At 42.1% G+C, this 16,301-nt stretch overlaps 1 protein-coding gene across 5 annotated transcripts in view; it reads left to right on the top strand.

Moving 5' to 3' along the window:
* The window catches only part of ARHGAP26 (Rho GTPase activating protein 26), a 437,763-nt gene that overhangs the window by 367,262 nt on the left and 54,200 nt on the right, over nt 1–16,301 (top strand). For all 5 annotated transcript variants that reach the window (XM_080803878.1, XM_080803877.1, XM_080803876.1 and 2 more), the window contains exon 20: nt 1,212–1,365. In XM_080803878.1, coding sequence (XP_080660004.1) covers nt 1,212–1,365 — 154 coding nt within the window. The remainder of the gene's footprint in view (nt 1–1,211; nt 1,366–16,301) is intronic.

The raw sequence follows: 16,301 nt of genomic DNA, 5'->3' as shown, positions 1-16,301 counted from the left end.
AGTATTTTTTTTATTACATCACCCCCTTTATTGCCTGAAGAATTCAAATATCACCCTCTGAACTACCGTATCAGTGAGTCTAGTCTGTCTTAGGGACATGGTATATTTCCAGCTTGTTTCAAAGGTCCAGTGAGGAGTAACCCACATAGGCTAGGTTTCCTGAGAAGTGAATTGATTGCCCATAGCATCAGCTGATTTCATTATGGTGTATCTGTAATGAATGTGGGACAAGAATGACATTCCAAGTCTGCTATTTTGCTACAGCAGTGGTGCCTGTGCCATTTAGCTAAACTATCCCAAAAATGTTTTCTTCAGCACATGGTTCCAAGTTTTAAAGATGGAAAGAAACAGAAAGTTCTTGACTTTGAACAGTGTTCTGAAGTTTACAAAATGCATTCTTGCATATGATCCCACTTGATCCTCATGAACTCCTTGAGCTGTGCAAGGCAGTTCTCATTCTCCCCATTTTATAGATGCATTAGCCAAGAAACAGAGTGAAAACTGCCTGAGGCCACTCAGCCAGGCAGGGGTGGAGTCTTGAAGAGAACTCAGGTTTCCTCCCTCCAGGCTTAGTAATACTCTCTAAGCACTAATGTGACTATGTAGACCATGGACTCGGTTTTTTATATGCAGACAACTCTGTAGCCCTTATAGATCTATTATTTAAAGAACTGACTTGAAGCTGAACATCAACTACATGGAGCTGGAGGCAACCCAGGAGGGTTTGTCTTGGGAGTGGTCAGAAGTGTAGACTGCAGAGTCATAAGGATGTTGATGACCAAGTAGTAGACATTTTATGGTGAGGTAGGACAGGGTCTTGACAATTAAGACCATATTAGGGGCAGGAGTTTTAGAATAAAAGGTGAATGTCACAGAAACCGAAATACAAGGGCGCTCTGAAGACTACTCTATGTTCTGCCCATCTACCAGTCAAAAGAAGACACAAAATTTATGGTGCAGTGGTAGGGTCACTCTTAGGAAAATGCCTGGTCTGACCCATCAGGCTGAGCAGAGGTGGGTTTGCTCCAAAGCTGTAAGTCACCTGTTCGTCTTCCTTTCCCGCCTGTAAATCTTATCTTTCCTATGTCTTCTTCTGAGCTTTGGTGAGATCTCAATCCATTCTCATTATTGGTAAGTGTTTATATATGTTGAAACAAACTATCCCTATGAAGTAATAGTAATATGGGGTTTTTGGCCTTATTTTTCTCCAGAGGAACAAAGAAACAGCATCATCAACTCCAGTTTGGAATCTGTCGTCTCATCAAATGCAAATAGCATCCTTAATTCCAGCAGCAGCTTACAGCCCAACATGAACTCTAGTGACCCAGACCTGGATGTGCTCAAACCCACCCGGCCCAACTCACTGTAAGTATGATTTCTGACTGCCTTCCACGGTAGGCCTTTGCTCAACCATCCCACCCGGACTTTATGCTCTGGCCCCATCTGACTTTGAGCATTGTCCCATGAACATGATTTTAACCTTCTTTCTAAATGTGGAGCTTGGCTAATTTGTTGTGGATTTTTTGAGCATCATCATCTCAGAGGGGAATCATTATTCTTAACATACTGCTTCTTGGCCTTGGTGATCTTTGATTTACCCTCCTACTGAGATGGCTTTGGTGATGGCTGTTGACTGTGCTGGCTGCTGGGCATGAAAAGCGATTTCTTTTAGTTTTATAAAACATCCAGGCACTGTTGCAACTCAGGAGATCAGTAGCCAAGTCTGTTTCACTCATTTATGTTGTCTCGGTTTCCCTTCTCCCTGATGATATGGAATATGTCCAGTGCTACCTCTGTGTCCACTTCTAGAAAGAAAAGCCCTCCAGTAGCCCTTACAGTGTTCAGATCCTCAAACCTTAGCATAACTGTGATGACATACCAGAGACTAGAAAAGAGAAGAACATTTGTTGCTTCAGCCTTGGGTGATAAGCACCCATAGCCAGGACAGGCAGCTTGGGGCTGCTTGTCCAATCCTCCACAGAAACTAGATTCACTGTGCTAGGGCCAGAAAGTCCTCCCTTGTGGTTTCCTCCCACACTGCTTAGCATGCTTCTTCAGACCACCAAATAAATCTTGTCAACTAGAGTCTTTGCAGAAAGAATGTAAGGCCATGACCAGAACAGCTGGACTCTCAGGCTGCGGTTGTATAAGACTTCGGAAGAGCAGAATTGACTTTGCCTTTCTCTAGTGAAAATAGTTCGAAGTTCAGCCACAGATTGTCTTCAGGGCAGTCGTTGCTTCTGGTGAGACACCAGGATATCAGAACCTTTTCCTGCCCATCTCCAGGTGGTGGTTGTGTGGTCACACCCTGCCATTCTATCTCTGTAAGATATTTACAGATCTGCAAAATGGGACCAACAATTTTTTCCTTAGAAGAAACTCAGGGATATTAAGGCATAGGGGGAGAAGAACTCTAAAATGGACTTAGGGAGTACTTCTACCGCAAATGAAAACGGTAACATAAGATGAAATTATGTACTGGGAAAACTCGTTCTGCTTATGGGAAGTGAGTCTCTTCTGCTTCTCCACGGCAAGACTTGCGTATGGAGTCTCCATCCCTCGTTGTCTGGCTTTGTCAAGCACTCCTTTACCTGCTTTCCTCGACTTAAAGATGATTCTGGTTTCTTTTATATCTCTCTCTTTTTATTCCCCATTTTGTTTAAACTTCTGTACGTGTCAGTTACTGATGTTATTTGCTGCTCAGCATGAGCAAGGTTGAATTTCTAGCCCAGGTTGCTTACTGTCCTCTGATCTTAGCCAGCAATACCATTTAATGGTCTTTAATTTACATGTTTGTTTTTTTTTAAGATTCTATTTATTTATTTGAGAGAAACAAAGTGAGCAAGAGAGAGAGAAAGAGCAGTGGGGTGGGGCAATGGGAAAGGAAGAAGCAAACTCTGTGCTGAGCGGGGAGCCCAGTGTGGGGCTCGATCCCAGGACTCCAGGATCATGACCCGAGCCGAAGGCAGATGCTTACCTGACTGAACTACCCAGACGCCCCTCTTTAATCTTTGTTTTTAGCAGCTGGGAGCCCCCTGAGTTACCACTGAGTGTATGGTATGTCTAAAGAGGCTGCTTTGATGGCTAAATGGTACAAAAGAGGGCAATGTCTGTCTTTATTTATTTACTTACTTATTTTTGTGATTTAATTTTTTTTTTCAGTGTTCAGGATTCATTGTTTATGCACCGTACTCAGTGCTCCATGCAATACATGCCCTCCTTAATACCTCGGCTCACCCACCCCCCCAAAAAACCCTGTTTGTTTCTCAGAGTCCATAGTCTCTCATGGTCCGTCTCTCCGTCCCATTTCCCCCAACTCACTTCTCCTCCATCTCCTGATATCCTCCGTGTTATTCCTTATGCTCCCCAAGTAAGTGAAACCATATGATAATTGACTCTCTCTGCTTGACTTATTTCACTCAGCATAATCTCCAGTCCCATCCATGTTGATACAAAAGTTGGGTATTCATCCTTTCTGATGGAGGCATAATATTCCATTGTATATATGGACCATATCTTCTTTATTCATTCATCTGTTGAAGGGCATCTTGACTCTTTGTACAGTTTGGTGACTGTGGCCATTGCTGCTATGAACATTGGGGTACTATGAACATTTGGGGTAAATACCCACTAGTGCAATTGCAGGACACTGTCTTTTAAATAGGTCCTAGAAGAGGGGACTTGAGGTTTTTGTTTTTCAGTTGTCTAGATGTGATTTGTTTTACATAAGACACTGGGGGTCACTCTGCCAGTGACCCCCATCCATAGGGACTGTCCTTGCCTGCTCCAGAATTTGGAGGCTTTCCCAGGGCAGGAAGAGTGATGCCAGGAACAGTTGTACTTTGTTTGACTTTCAAGGAAAGTTGGAGGTAGGATAGTAGATATTGCCAAAATGTCTGCTGTCCTTCCAGGCTGAGGGAACACCTGGCTGGCACCTGGGAGTCTTGAGCCCCAGGCTGCTCCTGAAGCAGAAGGAGTGCTGCTGCTGGCACTGATGCCAGAGTTTGCCGCAGCCTCACTGAGGCCCACCCCAAAGGTGCCATGAGCTCTGCGGGAGTTTTGCCGACCATTTCTGAGACCCAAGGCCCTGAATGCACCATATCAAGTTTGTGCCTCCCTTCTTTTTTCTGCCTACAGTTGCTTGGGTGGGCCATAGACAGAAGCTAGGTGGTCCTGGGAAATAGACGCTGCAGTATTTGGCTATAGAAAACGAATTCTGAGAGGTCTGGAAGCACAGTATGCCATGGTGACTCGGCTCAGTCACAACCATCGGAGACCACTGGGGTCTCAACCTCAGTTCTGGACACTTTCATTCCCTCTATCATTGTTCACTTTGACTTACACAGAGATCCTTGAGTGGGAATACTTAATACAGATGAAAACAGAAAACACAGTCAGACGGTGGGGGATTATTATTACTTTGATTATTAATTGGGCAAGAGGTAGGGAACCAGTCACCAAAAACAGTCCGTTCTCTTTTTTATTTCATTCATTTGTTTTTCATTGTTTTCAAAATGACTGGAATGGTCATTATGACCATGTAACCATCATAATGAAAGGAACATGCTTTGTGACTCAGCATCCTTTGGTACTTTAGAGACCACATTTTGCTGTCTCATTGGTAAATTTTTCCTAATTCTCCAAGGAGATCAGGACCCTCTTGTTTGTGTGGGCATAATGATAAATCGGGCATCAAAATTAGAGATGCTCTGTTCTGGCCATGGCAGGGCAAGGTTGCAGGGTTTCCATCTTTGGCAGGTCCTCAGCTGGACTTCCTAAAGTATAGCCATCCCTCTTGAAGATCAAAGACACTTGGTAAGTCAGGACCAAAGTCCAGGTAGTCTAAAATTGTCAGCAAATATTGCTGACCTATTTTGTGCCCAGACCTCTGCTAGGCTACCAGGGGTAAATGAGAACAGGAGGATTCCTGGCCTCGCCACAAGTTTATAGTCTAGCTAAGGAGAAAGGACAGTGGTATATGGCAGTGCTAAATGGGATTTATAGCTCATAAGTGGTTTTAGAGTTCACCAACCATTAACTGATCATGTTGAGTACATGCACCAATCAGAATATTGGAAAAAGTGGATAGTGAAAATGTGAGGTTGGTGTTAAGTAAAATTAAATAGATTAATATGGATGGATGAAGTTCATTGCAGGTGAGGGGGATGAGGGAGGCAAAGATGAACCAGGATGGAGAAAACAGCCTACAGACAACACAATGTGTGTGTTGGTAGAGGGGAAGCTTCCTTCCTCCCTTACCACTACCACCAAAAAATAATAACAACAACAACAAACCACATTTCTTTCTTTACTTATTTATACGATCTCTGCACCCACTGTGGGGCTTGAACTCACAACCCCAAGATCAAGAGCTGCATGCTTCAACTGAGCCAGCTAGGTTCCCGCCCCCCAATTTTAAAGTATAAACAAACCTTTTGTGCTGAACAACTAGACATTCACATGGAAAAAAAAAACCTAGATATAGATTTGACACCTTTCAAAAAATTAACTCAAAATGGATTCTAGACTGAAATGTAAATGCAAAACTAGAATTTCTAGGTGATATAAGGGAATCTGTAGGTGACCGTGGGTTTATCAATGACTAGGTACATGATCTCTGAAAGAAAAAATTTGTAAGTTGAACTTCATTGTGGTTAAATCTTGTGCTCTGTGAAAGACATTATTAAGAGAAAGAAAAACCAAGCCCAGAATAAGAGAAAATATTTACAAAACTCATATCTGATAAAGGATCAGTATCCAAAATATACAAAGTACGCTTAAAATCCAATAATATGTAAAAAACCCAGTTAAAAACTGGGCAAAAGATCTGGATAGTCACCTCACCAAGGAAGACATTTAGATGCAAATAAGCATATGAAAAGATGTTCAACATCTTATGTCATCAGGGAATTGCAAATTAAAACAATGAGATCTCTCTGTACACCTATTAGAAGGCCTAAAATAAACAGTGACAATACCAAGTGCTGTAGGATATGGAACAACAGGAGCTCTTATGCATTGCTTGTGGGTATGCAAAAGCAGACACCCATTTTGAAAGATGATTAGGTAATTTCCTACAAAGCTAAACATAGATTTCTCATACAACAGTCCAGCAGTCACCCTCAAATATGTTCACTCAAATGAGTTGAAAACTTAAGTTCAAACAAAAACCTGCAGCTTTATTTGTTATTGCTTATTTGTTACTGTTATTTATTTGTTATTTCTTCCTTTGTTATTGTTATTTGTTACTGCCAAAACTTGGAAGCAAACAAGATGTTCCACGGTAGGTGAATGGATAAACAAACTGTGGTACATCCAGACAATATAATCCAGTGATAAAAAGAAGAGAGCTATGAAGTCAGGCAAAGACTTGAATGAGGCTTGAGTTCAGACTATTAAGTGAAAGAAGGCACAGTGAAAATGCCATGGCATGGTGTGATACCAACTCTACGACATGCTGGAAAAGACAAAACTACAGACTCAGTAAAAAGATGAGTGAGAAGGAAGGGTGCATAGGTAGGACACTGGGCATTTTTAGGGCAGCGATACTATTCTGTATGACACTGTAACAGTAGATGCCAGACATTATTGGTTTGTCAAAACCTATAAAACCAATAGAACACAGAATGAATCCTAATGTAAGTAATGTTAGTTAATGTAATACTACTAATAAATGTACGTCACTAATGAAAGATGTTAATTACAGGGGAATTTAGGCAGCAGGGAGAAATAACTGAGTTATTTTGAGCCATTTTTCTGTAAACATAAAACTGCTTTAAAAAATTTATATTTTTTTAAATCTATATTTCCAGCTTCTTTTGAAAAGTTAAAGATTTGGCCACCCTAAATCTGTGTGTTACTTGGTAACAAGTGATGTTCTCCACGGTGGCTATCTTCTCACAACTGGCCTGCTTCACTCCTTACCTCCTGGCTATAGGCCTATGATAGATGACATAGGGCCAAAGAATCTTTGTAGCTCCCATGAAGAGGTAGAGTCCTTGGATCTAGGCTGGCCTTCATCTCCTGTCTTGATTTGGCCAATAGAATGTGGTACAAATGATACCATGTATAACATCCAAGCCTAGGCCACAAGGCCTTGCAATTTCTCATCTCATCATCTTCCTAGAATCCAGCCGCCATGTAAAGAATCTCGTCTAGTCTCCTTCAGCATGCAAGACTATTGGAGAGAGAAGCCCAGCTGTCCCAGCCATGCCCAACCCGGGGCCACTCGTCAGTTGAATGCAGCCACATGAGTGAGTCCAGGAAGGACTCACTCAACCCACAGATGCATGAGAAATAATACATAGTGGTTTTTTAAGCCACTGAGTTCAGGTCAGTTTATTCAGCAATAGTTAAATGACATAGGCCTCTGCTTTTGTGACCTCAGAATCCTCAAGCTGCCGTGGGAGGGGCAGGGTTGCCTGGGTAAGGTGGAAGGGTAGGAAAGGCTCTCACCATAGAGAATGGCAGCATGGAGACCAGCTTGTCAATTTTCAGAATCTTCTTTGAAAGCAGATGACTCATAAGTGAGATTCTAAGAAGTTAAGAAGCAAAACAAAACCCATGGCTAATGACTGAGGCAATCAGAAAGATAGCTCACACAGTGGCATGGAAAGCAGGAAAGCCGAGGTTTCACTCCTGGCACCGACATAGACCGTCTGGTACCCGACCTTCGCCCTGAGTGCACCCATCCCCTGTTCCCTGTGCCAGAAGAAGGGGGTCTGACCTGTCTCTAACTACGGAAGTTGTTCAAAGAGTGCTTAGAAAGGACTGACAAAATAAAAATCACTCTCCACTCCCACAATGACCAGTGGTGTTGGCCTTGTGGAAGATAGTGATTTCTGGAAGAAATCTGAAAGATTTCTTTCTGGAAGATAGTGATTTTTAAGAAGGAGGTAAACAAATGCAAAGAAAAAAGTTAGGGGACATCCCACTAGGGACATAAATACTGCAGTAATTCCCTCAGGTTAAAAACTACTAGGTAAATGCTTTCTTCAGATTTCTGGGGTAGGGATGGAGGGGCTTATTAAGATGGAAAGCATGCTAGGAGGATGGAGGATGATTATAGCCATGGGAGGAACCCAAGCTTGGAGTTCTCCCTGCCTGAGTCGTCCCCACCCCTAAAAAATAAATAGCTCACTGCCCAGTAGCCTCATAAATAAAACTAATTTTTCTTGTCCTTTCCGCTTCTCTCTCTCTCTCTCTCTCTCTCTCTCTCTCTCTCACACACACACACACACACACATTTCCAAGTTATTTCTGGTGACCTAAAAGATGTGCACATGCCAAATGCTTTCAGACTATGCCAGAGTCAACTGTCCTCTACCTCTTAGTGGCCAGTGAGAGGCAAGAGAATAGTTGCTGAAATTCAGAGGATAAACAAGGCCTACTTCCAGGCAGCGTTGTTTCTCTGAAGCACTGTTGTCTCCTGAATTTGATTCAGCTGCTCTCTGATAAAATCTGAGAAAAACCTTAGAGGTATCTCCAAAATTTTACTTGTGTCTTACTTAATTCATTCAACATTCATTCAACAAATACTTTTTGAACACCTACTGTGGGCCAGGCATTATCCTAAATGCTGAAGGTACAGTGATAAACAAAAAGAGTTTCTGCTGTAGTTCTCTCTGCCTTCTGTTCTTTCCGCATCTATAAAACAGGAATTATACCTCCAAAAAAAAGTTGGGAAGAGTAAATGAGATCATCTTTCATTACCTCATATGTTTAGCACTGTGAATCTGTGAATAGCAGTTAATTTTGTTGTGGAGGGCCTCTTGTCCTCCTCCCTCTCAGAGATTCCCTTTCTCTCCCTCTACCCTCTCAGCCTTGGTATGTCTTTCTTGTGTGCAGAGAAATGTCCCAGGCTCTTCTCCTCACCTTCCCCCCATGAGCTTCCCACCTGGAATCAGAGAATCCCAGACTGGACGTATCAATTCAGTCATTGAGTTATCAGTGAAAAGGAGGAACTTCTGTAGGGGCAGGTGCTACCCCGCTTTAAACCAAGACCAACTGGGGACTAGGCATGCCTGTTGCTGAACAATTTGGAAATGTCCACATCCCAGGCAGTTGAGCTGTGTGCATAGCTCTTATTTACTGAAACCAAATGAATCACAAAATGCATTCAACGGTGATAATAAATGGAATTTCTTAAAAGTAATTTTATCTCCTCTAAGTGCTATTTCATGCCAAAAGAGTTACACCCAAACAGGCAATATGCTTTTACTACAATGATCTTGATTTGTCATTCTTTGGAATGCAGGGATTTGAAAGAGAAGTTTTCCTCTGTGGTTGAATCACTCTTCTGTGGAGGAGGATCTTTCCTCTTAGACTGAGGATTCTGATTCTCACCCACCTCCAAGCAGAAAAGGTCTCTTCTGACTGTTTTGCCTGAAAACTTGATGGCATTCCTCACCTTGGGAAATGATTTGAAAGTAGAGTTGTTTTTCACAAGGAATCAGTTGCCTCTTCTCATTCCTCCTCACAACCTCTGTGGTGCTTCCAGCCAGCTCGTTCATGGTTGTTTCTTAGACAAGCCCCAAGCCATCCCTCTTATACGTCTGTCTCCTGGGGCCACCATGGCCACAGTTCCTCCAAGTATGCCCCCTTGGCATCTTCAGAGCTTGTCACTGATGCGACCTGTGTTCTTGTTTTCTGCGTGGCTTTCTGTCAGCTTTTCCCATTCCCTAGCCAAGATCTCCTTCGCCAGTCAGGAGCTCAGCTGGCCTCCCTTGGTTGAGGGTGGAGATTCCTTCCTGATGACCCATCTGATTTTTATTGGATAAATGTGTTTGGTGATTAGCAGGGATATTTTTTTAACATAAAAATTGCTCAAGGCAGCCCTCACACTTCATGACCCAGCAGGATTTCTTTCCCAAGCACCAGGGCTGTCAGTGGCACTTGGATCTCTACAGCCTGTCAGCAGAGGGGGTATGGGAGGAGGCGGGGATGGGACACCGTTCAAGGGCTTAGCTGCATCCCACATCCCTGTTTTCCAGCAGCGTGGAAATCTCAAATGGAAAAATGTTTTCCTTCACACACGTTGTTGTTTTCTTTCCCCCTTGATGAGCTAACATCATAAAGGGTCTGTATTTTTTTTTGTAAATGAATTAATATTGCTAAATAATGTAAAATAATTATCCAAATTTATCATGACATACAGTAGATGCTAAGTAAAGTCTTGGTGTTTAATTAAGCGTATAAATAAATTAAGGAGGGCACGTATTGCATGGAGCCCTGGGTGTCGTACATAAACAACAAATCTTGGAACACTGAAAAAATAAAATTAAAAAAAATGTATTGTGAATTTAGCTGCCCTCAACTGCATTATGCCATTGCATTTTATATATGTAAGTAGGTGTTAAGCATTTGTAAATCTTGAATTTTTTATTGAATCTTAAGGAAATAGGCTTAATATTTTGTGAATAGCTTTTAGCACTATTATGCCTTTGAAGGAACTTTAAAATGACATTTTTCTCACTTAGAATTAGATTAGGAATTGTTTCTCTGCTTACGTGTATACTTTGGGGGAATCTCATTGGTAGATTTAGATCCTAAATCAAGTAAATTAAAGTCGTATTAAAGTACTGCCTTTTAAACCTTTCTAGTCAGTCTGGGAGGCAGATGCTTACTTAGCCAGAAACACATTTCTAGTTGGAAAAGCCTTAGGATCTTGCTTTTAGCTCCATCTCTGCATTAAGAATCTCATGTACGCTTCCTTTGGTTCCAGGTACACTGGTCTTCAGGCAGGTCTTAGCCAGTGTGGTGTTTTCAGTGTGCTCCCTGTGCCACTGTCATTGGCATTACCTGGGAGTCTGTTAGATCTATACTTTCTCGGGCCCCACTGTAGACTTACTGGATCAGCCCCGTTAGAGGAGGAACCCAGTCCTCTGTGTTTCAACAAGCTCTGCAGGTGATTCTGATACATCCTGAAGTCTGAGAACCATAGGCATAATGCATTAAGTGGATGTACTTCCATGAGAATAAAAACAGTATTGACCTCACTGTCATGCTTTCAGGACCAAGTCTGTATCATCACTGGCACTCTGTTTGTTCCTGCATTGCTGATTGTGGAGGGCCTTAAGAGCACCCTGTCCCTAGTCTTTGAGGTTAATCACAACATTTGAGGCTGAGGACTGATGGGTTTGCTTCATAGAGGAACCCAGTTAGCTCACCAGGGCTACACTTTTCAATGGCCCACAGAAGCCAGCCTGCTGCTTTGAAAATGCCTTTCTGGTCACAAATCAAGATAGTGTGGGTGCATCAGTTAAACCAATAGATGTTTTTATTGAGCACCTACTGTGCTTGTAACAGGAGATGATCAAGACCTTTGCATTGACAGGAAAAGAGCTTGGAAAGTGCTAGATGATCATCGACTTGTACAGGTTATTTGAGACTTCTAAGTTGGCACTCCCCAAGCTGAGGCAGGAAGAGGGTGGGACAGGTGCAGAAAGGCAAGAGCTCTCAGTTGAATAAAGTTCCACAGATACTTGTCTAGAGGACTTTTGAGCCATTCATATGTCCCTTGTGAATTCAAAAAGGGCACGTGTTATGCCGCATTTCCTAAATGTATATTTGACCTTAGAACATGCTCTTTACAACACTTCTCTTATAACATCATAAAACAATATTTCGCAGTTGAGGAAAGGCTTTTCCAAATGAATACTCTACTTTTGAGGGGGGAAATGTATTTCTCATAATGGACGGCATTATGGGAAACAGTCATTCAGGAGAACAGATGCAGTTTATATATAAACTTAGGGCTACAAATAGCTCTCTGAAGGCTGACGTGGGTTCTATCGTGTATGAAAAGCTTTTGAGAGCTGGTGTAGGGAAAAGCCCATGTGGCCTGGTAGTGAAGGTTTGGCTCTGCTATTCCCTAACTGTAAATTTGGACAAGTTATTTGTCCTCTCTGAGCTAAACCTCTTTTGTGAAATGGTAGCAATGATAGTAAAAATAATCATAGTAAAAAGAAGACCTGTTTCCAGGGTTGTTGTGAGGGTCAGATGAGTTACTGCCAGCAAAACTGACCTGGCTGACATTAAGTGGTTAATAAGAATTGGGTTTCTGGGGTGCCTGGGTGGCTCAGTCAGTTAAGTGTCCGACTCTTAGTTTCAACTGAGGTCATTTTCTCAGGGTTGTGGGTTCTAGCACCACATCTGGCTCTCCTCTCCATGTGGAGTCGGCTTGAGATTCTTTCCCTCTCCCCTTTGCCCCTCCTCTGCTCACCTCCACATGCGCTCTCTCAAATAAAATCTTTTTTAGAAAAGTTCCCTTTTTCACTAAGCAAAAATTGGTTTGCTCTTAGACTATCCCCTTACCAATGAACAGATCCTTAGTATTGATTTCTTTTGGTGGCCGCAGTAGACACTCAGTGTTTATTTTTCTTTCTTTGATCCTAGTATGACACAGAGCAACCCACATCAAAACACTGAGATAATTTTAAAATAAAATACCTGGGTGGTGCAGTCGGTTAAGCGTCTGACTCTTGGTTTTGGCTCAGGTTTTGATCTCAGGATCATGAAATCAGGCCCCTTGTCGGGCTCAGGGTTCAGCACATAATCTGCTTGAGATTCCTCTCTCTCCTTCTGCCCACCCTCCACACTCCCTCCCATCCCCCACCCCAACTCGCTTGCTCATTTGCTCCCTTGCTTCCTTGCTCTCTCTCTCTCTCAAATAAGTAAATCTTCTAAAAATAAATAAATAGGGACACCTGGGTGGTTCAGTGGGTTAAGCCTCTGCCTTCGGCTCTGGTCTTGATCCCAGGGTCCTGGGATCCAGCCCCACATCGAGCTCTCTGCTCAGTGGGGAGCCTGCTTCCTCCTCTCTCTCTGCCTGCCTCTCTGCCTACTTGTGATCTCTCTCTCTGTGTCCAAAAAAAATCTTAAAAAATAAAAATAAAAATAAATAAATAAAGCACGTAAAACTCAGTTAACTACAAATAACAAAATGCACTGAGGATTAGTAGCTTTAAGCTGTTTGCTCCAAGTCAGCAGGTTTAGGTGTGTACTCTCCAGAGTTCTGTCAAGCCATCTATCTACTCTATTGTTTCTCTGTTGGGTGGAGCCAATTGGAACCATACTAATCAGAGGAGAACTTAACTGCAGTCTAAGTTTTCACGGGGGGATAATTTAGCCTCAGGAATTCTATTCCAGCCTGTGACTCTGTGTAAATTTGACTGTCATTATGACAAAAAGAGTTTCTGAAAGCATTCTGAAATTCTGCCTTTCAGTCATTCATTGTATTTGCTCTAGGAGGTTCTCTTTTCAGTGCCTATGAGCTTCTTTCTCAAAGAAGCAGTGGAGTTCTCCCCAAGACATTGTTTCAGTATTCACTGTAATAATCCTTGCAAACTGAACAGGTGATGGGGCTGTGCCCAGGCTGTTGTTAAAAATGCTCCGTAAAGGAATAAAAGAGCTGCTGTATGGACTGCCCCATTGCATCTTTTTTTTTTTTTTTTTTAATTTTTAAAATTTTTTAGAGAGCACAAGTGGAGGGGGGAGGGGCAGAGAGAGAGGGAATGAGAGAATCCGAGGCAAGGCTCTATACTTAGTGTGGAACCCAATGCGGGCCTTGCTCTTACAACCCTGACTGAGATCATGACCTGAACCGAAATCAAGAATCAGACGCTTAACCAATTGAGCCACTCAGGCACCCCATCTTCTTTTTGCCTTATGTGAAGAAGTTTTGCTCCAGAGGGACCCAAGATGATATTATCCATAAGGAAATAAAATACAAAGATGTATGTCCAAGGATGATGTATTAGAACCATAAGTAGAAACATCACCATGAAAATAGCATAATTCAAGGAGAGTTTATTTACAAAGAAGGAAAGGGCGGGAAAATCACAAGATAGTACAGTAAATCAGGGACAGTAGCACCCAACCAATTATCCTTAGGCTGGAGGGACTTGAATAGAAAGTGGTTACCACACTCAAAAGGGGAGAGAGGTCTACTGAGTCAGCACCTTGAAAGGAATGTTGGTTAAGGGGTTTGGTCATGGGCAGGCAACTTCAGAGGGAGACAGGGAAATATATACCTTGGCTGTCTCCTTCTTCCTGCTCATCTCTTGCCAGAGCTCCCCCTTAGTTACCCCAACTGGGAGCCAGAGGAGGCAGGGGACCTCGTGATGTAATCCATGCTGGTTAGCTCCCAGAGAAGAGGGCAGGTAAGAGAGTGGATATTCTCCAGCACAGATGGACATTGTAACACCATGTATAAAAGCCAAAGAGTAGAACTGAAGGGATGACCATCAGTAAAAAATGGGCAAAATACATGTTAGAGTAGACTGCTACCCAGTACAGCAGAGAAATGAAGCAGTTTTATATGTGCTGGTATAGAACAACCTTCTAAGGTACATTAAGGAAAAAGCAAGGTACTCTGGTTCTCAGCCCAGGCTGCATACTAGAATCACCTGTAGAGTGGCACCTGGGTGGCACAGTGGGTTAAGCTGCTGCCTTCAGCTCAGGTCATGATACCAGGGTCCTGGGATCGAGTCCCACATCGGGCTCCTTGCTCAGCGGGGAGCCTGCTTCTCTCTGTGCCTCTCCCTGCCACTCTGCCTGCTTGTGCACTCTCTCTGACAAATAAATAAATAAAATCTTAGAATCACCTGGGGAATCTAAAGTAAAAAAATGTCAACACCTAGGCTCCTTTGCTGGAGCCTCAGAGTTCATTGGTCTGGGGTGGTGTCCGAATTTTGGTATGCTTCTTAAACTTCCTAGGTGATTTTGATACCTAGCTAGATTTAAAAACTACCTGTGTGCATTATATGCTCCTATTAATATATAAGAATTGGGGGAGATATATATATCTATCCCCCTACAGATGTGTGTACATATTTAATATTTCTGTAAAGATACAGGGGAACGAGTCTATGTGGTGGTCTCTGGTAGAGGCAGATAGGGCAGTGGCCTTTGGTAGAAGGGAAACTGATTTCCTTTCAACCCTACCCTTTTGTTGTGTTGGAATTTTTTTAATGTGTGTGTGTATGGATTGTTCAGTTTTGAAAATCAGAAATAGATTAGCTCAGTCTTAAAATCACCATTTTACTTTATTTTTTATAGTTGTGGGGTACCTCTTTGTAAGGATTTTTTTAATACATGTGAGCTTCTATTTTCCAGTTTTATTGAAAAGCAATTAACATACATCACTGTGTAAGTTTAAGGCATTCAGTCTGATGGTTTGGTTTTTGAAATATGGAATGCTTATGATTTGCATGTCATTTTTGCCCAGGGGCCATGCTAATCTTCTCTGTATCACTCCAATTTTTGGTGTATGTGCTGCCAAAGTGAACACAGGAATTTTTTTTTAAACTTTTCAAATTTGTTACATCCTTAATAACTAAGGATGTGTGTAAGATGCTGTTTGAAGAATAAGACTTATACCAAGAACATGTTGCTTTTGGTGTGTTTCAGTGAAATCGAGTCTTGAATTATTCTTTCAATGACCACATGACTCTTGTCCAGGTTGGTCTGCCCAGGGCTCCAGATCAGTCTGCCCAGGGCTCCAGGTCAGTTCAGAAAATGGTAACTCTGAGACAGCTGAGGAAATTTGTCTCAGAGAACTAAGTATTTCCAGTTACATCTCTGCGTCTGGCCTTTTTTCAGATTTCTTACTAATTTGAGAAGCCCTAACTTAGGAAACCAGAAAGTCGTTTTTTACATTTACTCATGAACTCCCCCACCATTTCCTAAACCAACATTATGAAATTTAAGTAGTTTAATTTTCTTGAGCTATATATAGTTCTTTAACCTGATCTTCATCTGTCATCCTCCATCTGCTCTCTCCCCAATTTCCTTTAAAGCCCCATTTTAAAGCAAAATATATAATGAAAAAAAATCCCGACCTTTATAGAGGTACACTAGAGTTACTCAATAATAATTAGCAGTTGCCCTGGTAACCTCAGACACACTGCTTAAATCACCTGTATTCCTCACTATCCCCTGCCTTCTAGCCAGTAAGATCACCTGCTTGGTGCTAATGAGAAAAAGAATGATTGAGTAATTTTATAATCCTTTTTAGGTTCTACTATAGGAGTAGGAGAAGTGATACTGTTTTTGATTAGACACACTGAAAAGAGCGGTTTTTTTTTGTTTTTCTAATGACTAAAGCAGTGAAATAGAGAAATCATCTTAGATTTGCACAAGTTGGCAAGCTTAATTTTGTTCACCACTGTACTCACAACCTTAGAGGATGTAAGCAGGTACGACTTGCAGATTAGAATCTAAGGGTCACAACACTAGGGTTGTAATGAGGAATGACATGGGCAAGGCTGTCATCATGCCATGTCAACATCCCTGACTAG

This window comes from Martes martes (assembly GCF_963455335.1).
Source record: "Martes martes genome assembly, chromosome: 5".
Taxonomy (NCBI): domain Eukaryota; kingdom Metazoa; phylum Chordata; class Mammalia; order Carnivora; family Mustelidae; genus Martes; species Martes martes.
This window is presented reverse-complemented; position numbering and strand designations above follow the sequence as displayed.